The sequence below is a fragment of the Strix aluco genome, chromosome 16 (genome assembly GCF_031877795.1).
Source record: "Strix aluco isolate bStrAlu1 chromosome 16, bStrAlu1.hap1, whole genome shotgun sequence".
Lineage (NCBI taxonomy): Eukaryota > Metazoa > Chordata > Aves > Strigiformes > Strigidae > Strix > Strix aluco.
In genome coordinates, this window is record NC_133946.1 from 10402214 (window position 1) to 10414025 (window position 11812).

Sequence of the window (11812 nt, forward strand, 5' to 3'; positions counted from 1 at the left end):
GCAGACTTTCTGACTGATCACTGGACTGTTTTGTGATCCGTCTGTGGCACAGATCCCGATCCAGACTGCTGCTCCACGTCTTGGCTCCTCACCGATGAGGTCACTGCTCTTGCCTGACTTGTTACTGCACTTTGCTCCCAGTTCCCTCGCAGAGCGGCCAACCCTCACTGCTCTGGGCACAGCTGCAGTGCAGCAGGAGCTGCAGCTCAGGTAGGGGCCAAACGGTAGAAGTCAGCTTAAAAGCATCTCCCGCAGGAAGACGGGAGCAGCGCGAGCCTCTCCGCAGCACTGTCTGGAAGCAGTCTGTCCAGGGGCACCAAAGGAAGGGGCAGCCCTCAGCTACATTATCTCCAAGTTCACCCTGAGCCCAGGCAGCCAAATCTCCAGGAGGGGGATGCTCTCTTGACCCTCACACTCAGCACCAGCCTGTGTTTCAAAGGTACAGATGAGCTCTGGCTTTCCTCACTGCCCAGTCAGATCCAGACATTAGATCTGCCAGTAAATGGGACTTTGACAGGATAGGGCTTGGCAAGAATCACGTTACCAAAAAAAAAAAAAAAACAAACCCACAAACAACCAACAGGCCTTCTGAGCACTCACTGGAGCAAATATGAGGACATCCAGCTTGTTCCCACCCCAAGCAATGGCTGACACGAGCCAGGGAATCATCTCTATTACACAGCAGCTACTGTCCAGACTACAGAGGGCACGGGAGAGGGACAGGGAGCTAAGCTTAACCCAAGCTACAGGCGTCCCCACATCTGTTTTTTCCTACCAGATGTGCAGATCATAACTACTGTGCTCCTTATGCCACCCTGCAGCTGCTAGAAGGAGAAAGAAACACAAGCGAGTGCTCTCCAGGAGCAGGTACAAGCCCCTGCTCCGAGGCTCTGCTTGCAGCACTGCCCAGCTCTGCTTCTGCAAGGGAGAAAGAACAACAGAGGAAAAGAGGAAACTGTGGGAGGAGAGGGCTGGACGTTCAGGGAAAGCCTGTCTTAATGGAGTTGGATGTAAGCTTAGCTTAAGAAATGATGGGAAAAGGAAGAGGGTGTTACCTCAAATAGGCTAGCTGTTAACTCCTCTAGTTCCTGCTCCAGTTGTTCTCTGACTTTTGACAATCTCTCACATTCTTTGTCCTTCAGCTTCAGCTCCTGTTGAGGAAATGGAGAGGGACGCGTGAGCTCACAGCAGGCCCCAGCAGCGCTGATGTCAACCACAACCTTTCCTCCCCACCACAGCACGGATCCCCGGCCCAAAACTCCTGTCACTAAACTCTGCACTACGTTGCGTGCCACCAAAGGCATCCTTCCACAAGTTGTAGCAGGCTTTTCCAGATGGAATTGCTCATTTGCCATTAGCAAGGAGACTCCATAGTAAGCACTGCCTGTCTCAAGCTGTTTTCTGCAGCAGGTTCCCGAGACTAATTTGGATGTTGGCACAGAGGCTTTGGGTCAACCTAGCAACTGATGTCCTGCTCCAAAGCATTTTACGGCCACCTAAGCTCAAGTTCTCTCCCCTTCTGCCTGCTCCAGACTGTGGCACAGCCACCTTCAGATCTTGCTCCCCTCAGCACCACCTCCAGGAAAACCCCCACTGCTCAAATCTGTGCTGCCATCCTCAGGTAATCTCAGAAACTCAGGCCTGCCTTACCTTTTGTGCTTTGTGCAGCTCTTCCTTCAGGAATTCAGACCCCTTCTCACGGATCTCCACTGAAGAGCTGCGTAGACGTGACACATTGAGCTGCTCGGTGGACTGGGTCTCATCCACACCTCCAGCATCTTGGCATCCAGTCTCTGGCTCCTCCTTGCTGCCTTTGGATGGCATCAGTGGCTTCCAGTGTCCCACAGCTGGTTGCTTCTGGCTGTCTTCCTCAAAACTGGCCTGGCTGTGGGGTACCAGCACAGTGCAACTTTATATGGGGGCAATTCACAGCCTTCCTCTAACACCCACAATGTGTCCACCTCCAGCCTCTCCTGGGCACTGAGGTGAGGCAGAGAGGGTGGTGGTGTATGAAAAGGGCAGGACTGGCTTAGAGGACCTGCTTCGTGCCCAGCAGCAGCAGCAGATCCTTTACCCTGCATGCAGGCCCTGTCTCCCTACTTAAGTGTTTCACCCTTTTGGCACAGATTGCTTCCAGACCAGCAACAGAAAAGATGGTCTAAAATAAAGACTTCAGGGAAAATCTCCACTCCTATCCTGGGATCTTTAAGAATCACACCAAGTCTAGTCTGAGATGCCCAGACTGCCCTCCTTTTAAGAAGGGCTGGTTTCTCAACAGCAAGTACTCCCTCACAGATAATCCTACACTGACAAAACTTAGTAGGCAAAGCAATGCTGTTAGTAAATCCTGATTTTATCCTTCTCAACCAGCATGTCTCAAATACTATTAGTTCAGGATAAAGCAGGAAAACTACAGACAGCTGCTCCAGGAATCCCATTCTCACCTGCTTTCAGAGAGAAATAGACTGCAGCTGGCTTGTTTAGGCCTCCAGTATACACCCAGTAGACCTAAGTTCAGAGACACAGCTTCCCCAACTGAAGGAGAGCAGCAAGAAAAAGCGAGTACAGCTCTCCCATTCCCTAGCAATACACAGACCCTAATGCCCTCCACTGCAAACCCAGCCTTCCTCGACCCCTCAGCCCCTGGTTCAGAGGGGAAGGATCTCTTTTTAACCTACTAGTTTCCAACCAAAGTCCTCCACAGAGCTAAGACAGTGTATTTCCATTAGGCTGAGAGAAGGCCCTATTTTTCAGTTTCAGTGGCTGGCAAGTAGAGATGTACTAGAAAGAGGAAACCAGAAGAGTCACCCAGGACACCATTCCCAATGCTCAGTAGGACTCTCTCAGACTAACAGAGACCCTGGAAGAGGCTGATGAATTTAGTAGGCTTTGCAGCTGCTGGGGTCTTACGAGAGGAAAATGCAGGCTTGAGTGCCTGCATGACAGAGCACTGCAATCAGTGTTGCCTAGAGCACGTGCATCACCCCTTCTTCCTGCCCTGAACCGTCCTCACATCGTCCCCTGCCATTTGAAGTCAGTGGGAGCACGATCAAGCCATGCACACATGGAGCTTTCTATCGCATCCAGCCACTCAGCAGGACACACACGCTGCACTACAGATTAACCTGATGCCAGTTATCTCTGAGTGACAAGCCTCAGCCGAGCCGTGGTGCTGTCCTCTTCCATGCACAGCACCCATCCCTCCTCCCAGACACTCCTTCTGGTTACTGCTTCTTGCCTACTAACTTCTCCTGCAGAGAAGCTACCACCTTCTTTCGGTTAGGTTCACTTTCTCTTCTTCTCTCTTCCCGATCTCTGTATTTCCCTCTCCCGAATTTGCCCTTTCTCCTGTATTCCAGCCAGGCCACACTCTTCCCCCTCGCTCTGACTCCAGCCCCACACTGCATAACAGAGCAACAGACTGGGCTTATCTCCTCAGCCACGTGCAGCTCAAAAGAGCCTTGTTCTGCCTCAGCTCACCCATCACAAAAGGCAGTCAAACCACGAGGCCCAGCTACAGACAGCCCTTTTTCTCCTAGGCTATGCCACCTGGAAACAGCATGGTAATACCACCTTTTTACTCAGATTGTTCCCTTTCTGCCTCCCCCCACCCCTCACCAAGCTGTCCATAAGCAACAGTTGCCCACAGTCATCTCTCAAAGAGGAAAAGAAGAAGCAGCTACCAGCTAATCCAGCTCAGGCAGCACAGAAAAGCACGTGGAAAAGCACATGTGGAAAACTCTCTGAAAACCTGGAAGATGAAGGGCACAAGATCATCCCTGATGCCATGCCATGCCAACTGGATAGCATTTTGACTACAGAACTAGGTATGGGAGACATGCAGTCGGTATCACAGACTTTGCTGGCCTCTCTGTTGAGCGAGTGAAAGCACCAGAAGGATGGTCACACAGCAGTGCTAAGGAGGTAGGAAAGGACAGGAACGAACTGGCATGCTGTTGACCTCACCTGGTTTTACTGAACATTCACTGGGAAGATCTAGAAGGGGAGGCTTATCCTGGTGATACTACTTAATTTGGAAGTGTGGAAAATAACATGAAAAGGTGTGTTGGCAAAAGGGCAAGAAAATAAAATTAGTTTTGGCCTGAGGAAAAAAGGACAGACAGTGCCTCCAAGCAAAGATAATTCATCTTGAGCTACTCGGCATGCTGGGACTCCTTGATAAAAAGCAATATGCACAAACACGGAGGGATACGCCTGGCTGAGCGAGCCATGACCAACAGGAACTCCTGGACTGGGCAGGCATCTACAGTTTGAGGTGCGAGAGAGCACACAAGTGTGAACTACATAGCGTTCAGAGTGCCTGCTCCATCCAGTTAGGCTGTTCTATTGGCATGTGTGGTTAATCAGAGGAAAGGCAGAACCGCACAGGAAAAATAAAATGGTTGAGAAAGGTCAAGATCAGCCAACACTGATCACTTACCTAAACAGTGACATCGCTAACAGGGTGAGGAGGTCTCCAAAGGCTCCAAACACTAAGGAAGGGGAAGGAGTAAGCAAGAGAATGACCCAAAGGAAGGAATAAAACCCATTACAGGAAGTTGGGGACTTAACAAGACCAATTCATCCCATGGATCAGGGGAGGTTCTCTGCAATGGATTTGCCATGTGATGCATGCCAAACAGAGAGGGCTATTTAACAGTTAAACCATTTCTCAAGTGGCAGTGGAAAACCTCTCTGCTCTGGACTTTGGAGACTAGACAGGGTAAGCTGCAGAGAACACATCTCTCCAGGTACTCCTGCATTAGAGAGAAAACACACCAGAAGCAACCCAGCCAATCCGAGCACCTCCAGCTTTTGTGATCCGAAGGAAACAAAAATCAGAGCATAGAGGAAAAGCCAGATTCAAAACCAAGCAGCTAGCAAAAAAAATAAAGAAACAGCAAGGAAATGGGACATTTCAACAGCCCACAAAACTACTAAGACAGCTGATCTAACCCATACATAACAGGAAGAAAAAAAGCCAATGTTGTTTCTTTAAGACTCTCAAGCCCTCAGATGAAAGTTGTTTGTCTTGGGAGACAGGTATTCTAGTGTATTTCCACACGCTATGGAAGAAAACTGGAGGACACAGAGGAACGAAACAGTCCCACCCACACTCTGTAATGCCAAGGGACCTAAAAACCCATCCTGAAAATATCACCCCATTTTCTATGACAGAATAGCACACCCTCCACGCCGTGCAAACAGAATCCTCATGAAAGCCCCGGTGATGCTGGCTTCTGCCCAACCAAGCCCCAGTCTCCAGTGTCCAGCTGGGGCTTTAAAATACCCCCCCAAGAGACCAAAGGACCACCACGTACGCTTGCACTCTCCTGCTGTCCCTGCTCTGACTGGTGCCTATCTTCCTCAGAAAAATGTGTCATAACCTAAAGGTCCCACACTGACACAAGAAATGCAAACTTACACAAAAAAAAAACCCAAAGAAACAAACAACGCAACACCCCACCACCTTCTAAAGCTGGTTTCTGTAGAAAAAGCAAAAAAATGTGCAGGATCCGCACTTTTTCCAGCGGGCCCCACAAGTTTCCTGCAGTGCTGATCTGACAGGGTTATTTCCCGTCCGAACAGCCGCGTTGGTCTCTCCAGGTTAAGCTCCTGCCCTCAGCCTTGCGCAGGGGACCTGCCTTTGCCATCCTGATCAGGACAGGAGCCTGACCGCGTTTTACATTTCTTATATTTACCTCAGCAGACAGCAACCACCCACCGCGTCCTTCTGCCTGAGGGCTGCTGGCAGCCGCAGCATCACCTTATTCCGTCTCCTTACCTGACTTCCACACACCCGCACGCACAAACCCCCGCCTGCAGAGCCTCGAGACCAGCTGAGCCGCGAGGTTTTCGGCTGCGAGGTCTCAAGGTGTTAACAACAAAACGAGCAAACCCCACGGAAGCCCAAGGGCAGACTCAGCTCGAAGAGACCCCCCCGCCCCGCCACGGCGGGGCCAACCCGGCCCAGCCCAGGGGGTGGGATAGGGGGGTTGATGCAGGCGCCAGACGCCTCAGGCCCGCAGAGCCCAGCCGCCTCCCCCCGCCACCGGCCGGGGCCCCGCCGCCCTCAGCCTCCCCAGCCCGCGGGGCCGCGCTCCCGGACCTACCCCCGCCTCATGCTGGGGCCCGCCGGCGCCGCCACCGCTGCTGCTGCTCAAGGCGGAGGCGCTGCCGCCGCCCCCATGCCCGGAGCCGGTCCCGGTGCCGGAGCCGGTCCCGGCGCTGCGGCACCGCCTGAAGGACGCGCTCCCGCCGCCCGCGGGGGGGAACGGCGGGGGCATCACGTGATCCCGGCGCGCCTGCGCACTGCGGCCCCGCCACGCGCGTCGCGGCCCGGCCCGGCCCGGCCCGGCCTAGCCAAGCCAAGCCCAGCCAAACCCGGCCAAGCCCGGCCCAGCCCCGTCGCGGCCAATGCGGGTGGTGCCGCGCAGGGACCGAGGTCCCGAAAAAACGTTTTTCTCCGCCTCACGGTCCGTCGTGTTTTCTTTAGAGCCCGAGGTGGGAACCGCACCCGCCTGCCCTCCTAACAGCATTAAAAACATTTCAAAGTGATTTACCCAACATAGAATCATAGAATCGTTTAGGTTGGAAAAGACCTTTAAGATCATCGAGTCCAACTATTAACCTAACACTGCCAAGTCCACCACTAAACCATGTCCCTAAGTGCCATCTTAGTGTGTACTCTGAATAGCCAAATGGGGTAAGAACAAAATAGTCTCAAAAAAATCTGTGTATTAGAACTTTCTGAGTAAAAAGTTACATTTTGACCGAAGAGAACAAAAAGCAGTCACGGAAATACCTTCCTCCAGTTCCTGAACTACTTTTTAAACAAGCTTCTATGGCCACAAAGTTTTTGCTTTTTATTAATTTTTTTCCCATGCTTGCATTTCTAATTGAGATGGAAAATGATACACATCATCCGAAAATGTACGTCTGTCACAAAGCCAGCACACCTCCCTGTGAGAGGAGGATTCTTCGCTTACCGTGTGCTGCCCCACATCATGGCATTGCAAATGTGCCATTAGCAGCTGACAAGAAGATTATTCTTTCTCTTCAATCCAAATACATGAGAGAAAAGGATGAATTACAGATTTGCAGGATGTTTACCACATTACAGTAGGTTACGTGTTTGGCTCCAGCTGGGAAAAAAACCCATGTAAGGGTCAATGATGGATTGCATTCGATTTAATTTTCAGAGCCCAGCTCTAATCACACACAGATGTAAATGTTTCACCACTCCATGACCAAGACTCACACCGATGCTCCTGATACATCTGATAACACCACAAAGTTCGCTGAATGACTGAGAAAAGTAAAGCTGGATTTATGTCACCAACATATATAACCTGTCCTCCAAAGTCATTCCTGAAGATTATGAAGACCTCTGGAACAAACCTGGGGACGTTTCCAGAGCTGTGAGGCCATGGGAGAGTTTGCACAGCTCGCGAAAGGCCTAGGGGATAAACATTAGAAACACAAACCAGAGAGTTGCTATCGGTGTCCCGAGTCAGGGCTCCTGCCTCGTGATGGCTGAGGTGTGCACTGCTAGGGCGAGTGAAAAGCCTTCCTGCAAAGCTGATGTTGTGGAGAGACAACCCTGCTGCGACGCTGGTGCAGGGGAAGCAGTTGTATGCGAGTGGACGTCACTCCGATTTGCAGCCTGCGCAGCTGGAGGGGCCCTGGGAGACGGTGTGTGCTTAGCTGGGGATTCAAACTGGTACCCAGAGCTGGTAACACCCTTATCTCCCCAAAAACGCATCATCCCTCCCCGGCACGGAGCATGGCCTCAGACTCCTGCTGAAACAGCTCTGTGGGCTCAGCAGGGAAGGCTGGGATGTAAAGAAGTGATAATATACAGGAAGGCGAAAGGATGGGGGAAACCTGGCCAGGGGAAGAAAGGCCTGTGCTTGTTAGTGGTGGGTAACAATGGGACTGGAAGAGGATTTTTAAACTCAGGGTTCAGGGAAGGCACTGGGCTTTCTATATCCTTACATGAAGGAGAGAAGTCAGTCTCATCACTGAGCTTTGAATTTTGGATGCTGTGGCTCCCAATTTTTAGCTAGCTCATCCTTCCACTCACTGTCTCCAGGAGGCTGAGGGAGCAGGGCAGCTCTCGCAGTAGATGAGAGCAGGCGTGGATTGACCTCCTCTCTGCAAAGCAGCAGGAACACACCCTTCTCTGCCCACCCATTCTCCTCTCCCCTGCATCACCACCTGTGCGTGGAGGAGCTCCTTTGCCCAGGGCAAAGTCATCTGGAAAGTTTTTTCCTTGCTTGCTCTACTCTGTTAGCACAGAGGGGCAGAAAGGGTCAGCTCCGGGTGATTCCTGGGGTGTTTGGAAATGACCGATCCACTCCACAGCCTGCCACTGAAATCATGAGGAGCTACAGTTCTAGAGTTCACCCTCTCACTGGGGCATTAGCTACAGGCAGAGAGACAACTGCCACTCACAGCACTGCTCTAGGGAGTGCACAGCATGTTGTCCCTGTCCCTGGGGGCATGTCTGCCTGCTAGGAAGAAAAGGGGCAAAAGACTTCTGCAGTCACCCCAGTCCCACAGCAGATCCCACAGCCACCCCTGGGTTGACAGCACTGCAATTTTGGCGACAGTGCCTCTGTTAGACCCAAAACCACCCCTGCCCTCACAAGCCACCCTCAGAGTGTGTTTTCCAGATCCGTCCTTCCCGCAAGTTTCCCATTGCTTCCTACCTTGCCATGGCCCTGGGCTTTCCTCCAGGCAGCCGTATCCCCTCCAAGCCTTTGCACGAAGGGGCAGCTCGCCCCCTGGGCTCAGCTGCCCCATCCTCTGCCTCGCCGGCAGACACAGAGCCAAAGGCAAGCGAGTCAGACATGGTGATCCCTGGATCCAGTGCAGAGTGCCACTGTAGATACTACACAGGGAGCAATTCCCTGTCCCAGCTTCTCCTGGGTGTCCATGTCACCTCCAGCGCTGCCCTGCCTCATGGCCAGCATCCACGGTGACAGCAGAGGCCAACCCCATGGTCTGAAGTCTTGGAACAAAGTGTCTGAGAGGTTTGCGTCGGTGGCTGTAACCTTTGTTATCTTCAGGGAACTTTTGGGAGGAGGGGAAAGATCTCCAGCTTTGCAAGGCAGCACCAGAAGTAATTAGACTTTGTAATTATTAACTCCCAAGGCCTGGCTAGCAGGGATGCGGGGGGTCCTCAGGTTAGAAAGGTAGAACTTCCAGGATCCAACAAAGGCAGGAAGAAACAGAACTGATAATGCAGACAGGAAGCATTAAGAGAGGATGTGTTGGGGATGCTGAATCCCAGCCACTTGCAAAAATAACTGGTCGCAAGGTGAGAGTGGCATGTGCTCCCCCTCACTCCCAGCCCCAAAGGACAGGCAGAGCTATTGAGAAAGCCTGGACAGACCCTGAGATTTCTCCATAACCAGATAAATGAGCTGGCCCAGCAGAGCAAAACTCAAGCACGTATCACTCCTAATCTGAGGGTTATCGTGCAAGCTTTGAGGCAGGAAGAGCTGCTGCCTTCTCCATGCCCTTCGCACAAGGCTAGCTGTCCTCCAGGCTGCATTGTGAAGTGTCCCAAACTGACCAACGCAACACCTGGTGAGACACAGACCCATCTCCTACCTCTGGTCTAAAGAGACAACAAACCACCAGACAAGTGCAGCTGGGAGCTCTAACCCGGCACTGCCATCTCACACCATGGAAGTACCTTGCTCTCTTCCACATTATTTCCCATTTACATTTCATGGAAGCTGAAAAAATCACTGACCTCTGGGTAAAGTGTCATAAAATCCACTTTGCCTCCTGCAAGTCTCCCAGCATGGCACATACCTGATGTGAAGGCCCTGACATGGTACCTCCCCCAGGGCCATAGGCATTTTTAGTCACCCTTTCCCCCCCCTTTCTTCCCCACTTCCACTGCCTCTGCTCCCTCACTCGTACCCACTCACCCCCACTCCTCTCACACCCCTCCTGCAGATCCACCTTGCCAAGCTGATGACCTCCCTGGACTCTTCACCTTTTGTCTCTCATTGTCCCACCTCCTCTGGGCAAAGCAGCATCTTGCTAATGCTTTCTGTGTCTTCTTGAGAGTCAGGTCCAGTCAGGTCCCTTGCTCCCTACAGCTCTTTCCCAAAGGAAAGGACCCCCCCAATCCTTCCTCTGGGTTTCTCAGACACAGGGGTACACTTGTGGCACCCCATTGGGTCCTCTGTCCCAGCTCTGCATCTCCGGCCTGAACAGCTCCTCCAGCACCCCAAGCAGAGCCCTGTCACTTCAGGAGCCCCTCCACACCATTCCTCAGTGATCTCTCAGCCCAGGCTATGCAGCTATCTTCATATTCCCTGCCAGAGTGCCCACATCTTCCGCTGAATGGGTCATAAATGAAGAGCAGGACTCAAAATCCAAAGTTTGGTTCAAACAAGGTCAAGACCACCCTGCAAAGCAAAAGCAGCTCTCAGCTAGGACACCCTGCCCAGTACAGATGCCTCCTAGTCATGGGAGAGGGCTCAAGCCTCCTCTGGGCTGCCTTGTCTGCTCATAGATCCAGATCCTACTACAATAAAAAAAAGGGGGGGGGGGGGGGGAAATAAAAAGAAAAACCATACCCAGGCTGGAAAGGGAAGGAGGAACAGGGATTATCTCAGAGTTTGGAAAGCAGGACTACACCCCTGACCCAGCAAACCCAGACCGGATGTTATTGCTGTGAAAATGAGAATGAAAACAAATGGCCTAAACCTCCAGGCTTCATCCACCCCCTCGCTCCCCTCCCTCTCGCCTGTCTCAGCCAGCTGTGCAGCATGTTTGCTCAACTGGCTGGAAGGGCTTTAGCAAGGGTCCTCTGGGATCTCTGGGTCTAAGATCTCTGATTTCATGGAGAGGATCTGCCTTGATCACCCAACAAAGCGCAGCCCCTGTTCCAGGGCAACAGGGTGAATAGAAAAGACTGAAAAAGCATAATGCTCATTTCCTGACCCAGAGCCAGAGAGCTGGGGGGGTGGCTGGCCTGGGGCAGCAGTGCTGGATTGCTCAGACGGGTGCTGCTAAGAGCAGTCCCAGTGCGGCACTGAGCAGAGACCCAGCAGAGACACTGCTGTTCCTGCCAGCTCTCAGCTGCAGACGGCTGGCAGAGAGCAACCTCACACTCAGCAGCATCCTTTGAAGGAAGGGTTCAGCCTGAACCCGGGGGAAGAGACACCAGATGGAAAAGGAAGAAGAGAAGCTGGGAAACCCAGAGAGAAAGGGGGACTGTCCCTCAGCTTTTTAGGAAGGTCTTCCTTTCCTCTGGCTGATTTGGTCACTGTTTATCCATCCAGAAACTTCTCAGTCCTGTATCCTCCCCACAACGTCTCCAAGGAGGTAGCAGGCAGTCCCTCGAAGTGACATCCAGGATCAACACATTTGGTCCTCTCTTTGGAAACTAATCCCCACCGTGGTGGCTAAGGCAAAAAAAGGGGGACTTCGCTAAGGACATATTTCATGTCTATACAAGCAGAACTATGCAACATCAGAAGAAGAGGGAGAGATTTGTCACTCTCCAGCCCCCTGAAAAATAAAATGCAGAGGGTCAGACAGAGATCGGCACTCAGATTTGCAGGGAGATAGAGAGCTTGGCACTGAAACCTCAAAGCAAGAGAGTGGTGCTCATATACTGCTGATCTCTCCTGGGCAAAGACATATCTAGATTTGTCAGGGAGCGATGGCAAAAAAAAAGAAGGCTATGAGGTACAGTCAGTCTGTCCGTGTACTGAGCTGTTTGTCCAGGATTCCCAGGGATCCTGCAGCTTGGGCTGTGCCATCCCAAATGGCTGCTTAT

At 52.1% G+C, this 11812-nt stretch overlaps 1 protein-coding gene across 22 annotated transcripts in view; it reads right to left on the reverse strand.

Annotated features, from left to right (window-relative positions):
* Window positions 1-9877, reverse strand: part of RAB3IL1 (RAB3A interacting protein like 1) — a 72521-nt gene extending 62644 nt beyond the window's left edge. For 18 of the 22 annotated variants that reach the window (XR_012625352.1, XR_012625348.1, XR_012625360.1 and 15 more), the window contains exons 1-3: window positions 8715-9876; window positions 1651-1885; window positions 1056-1151 (exon numbers count right to left, since the gene is read on the reverse strand). Coding sequence is in view for 5 of the 22 variants with exons in the window: in XM_074841619.1 (XP_074697720.1) it covers window positions 1056-1151; window positions 1651-1885; window positions 8715-8857 (474 nt within the window). In the remaining 17 variants the exon portion in view is untranslated. Of the gene's footprint in view, window positions 1-1055; window positions 1152-1650; window positions 1886-4441; window positions 4494-6113; window positions 6293-8714 lie in introns of those variants that run through there. The other 4 variants (XM_074841624.1, XM_074841622.1, XM_074841621.1 and 1 more) reach the window with 4 other exon arrangements.
* Window positions 9878-11812: the final 1935 nt, after the last annotated feature.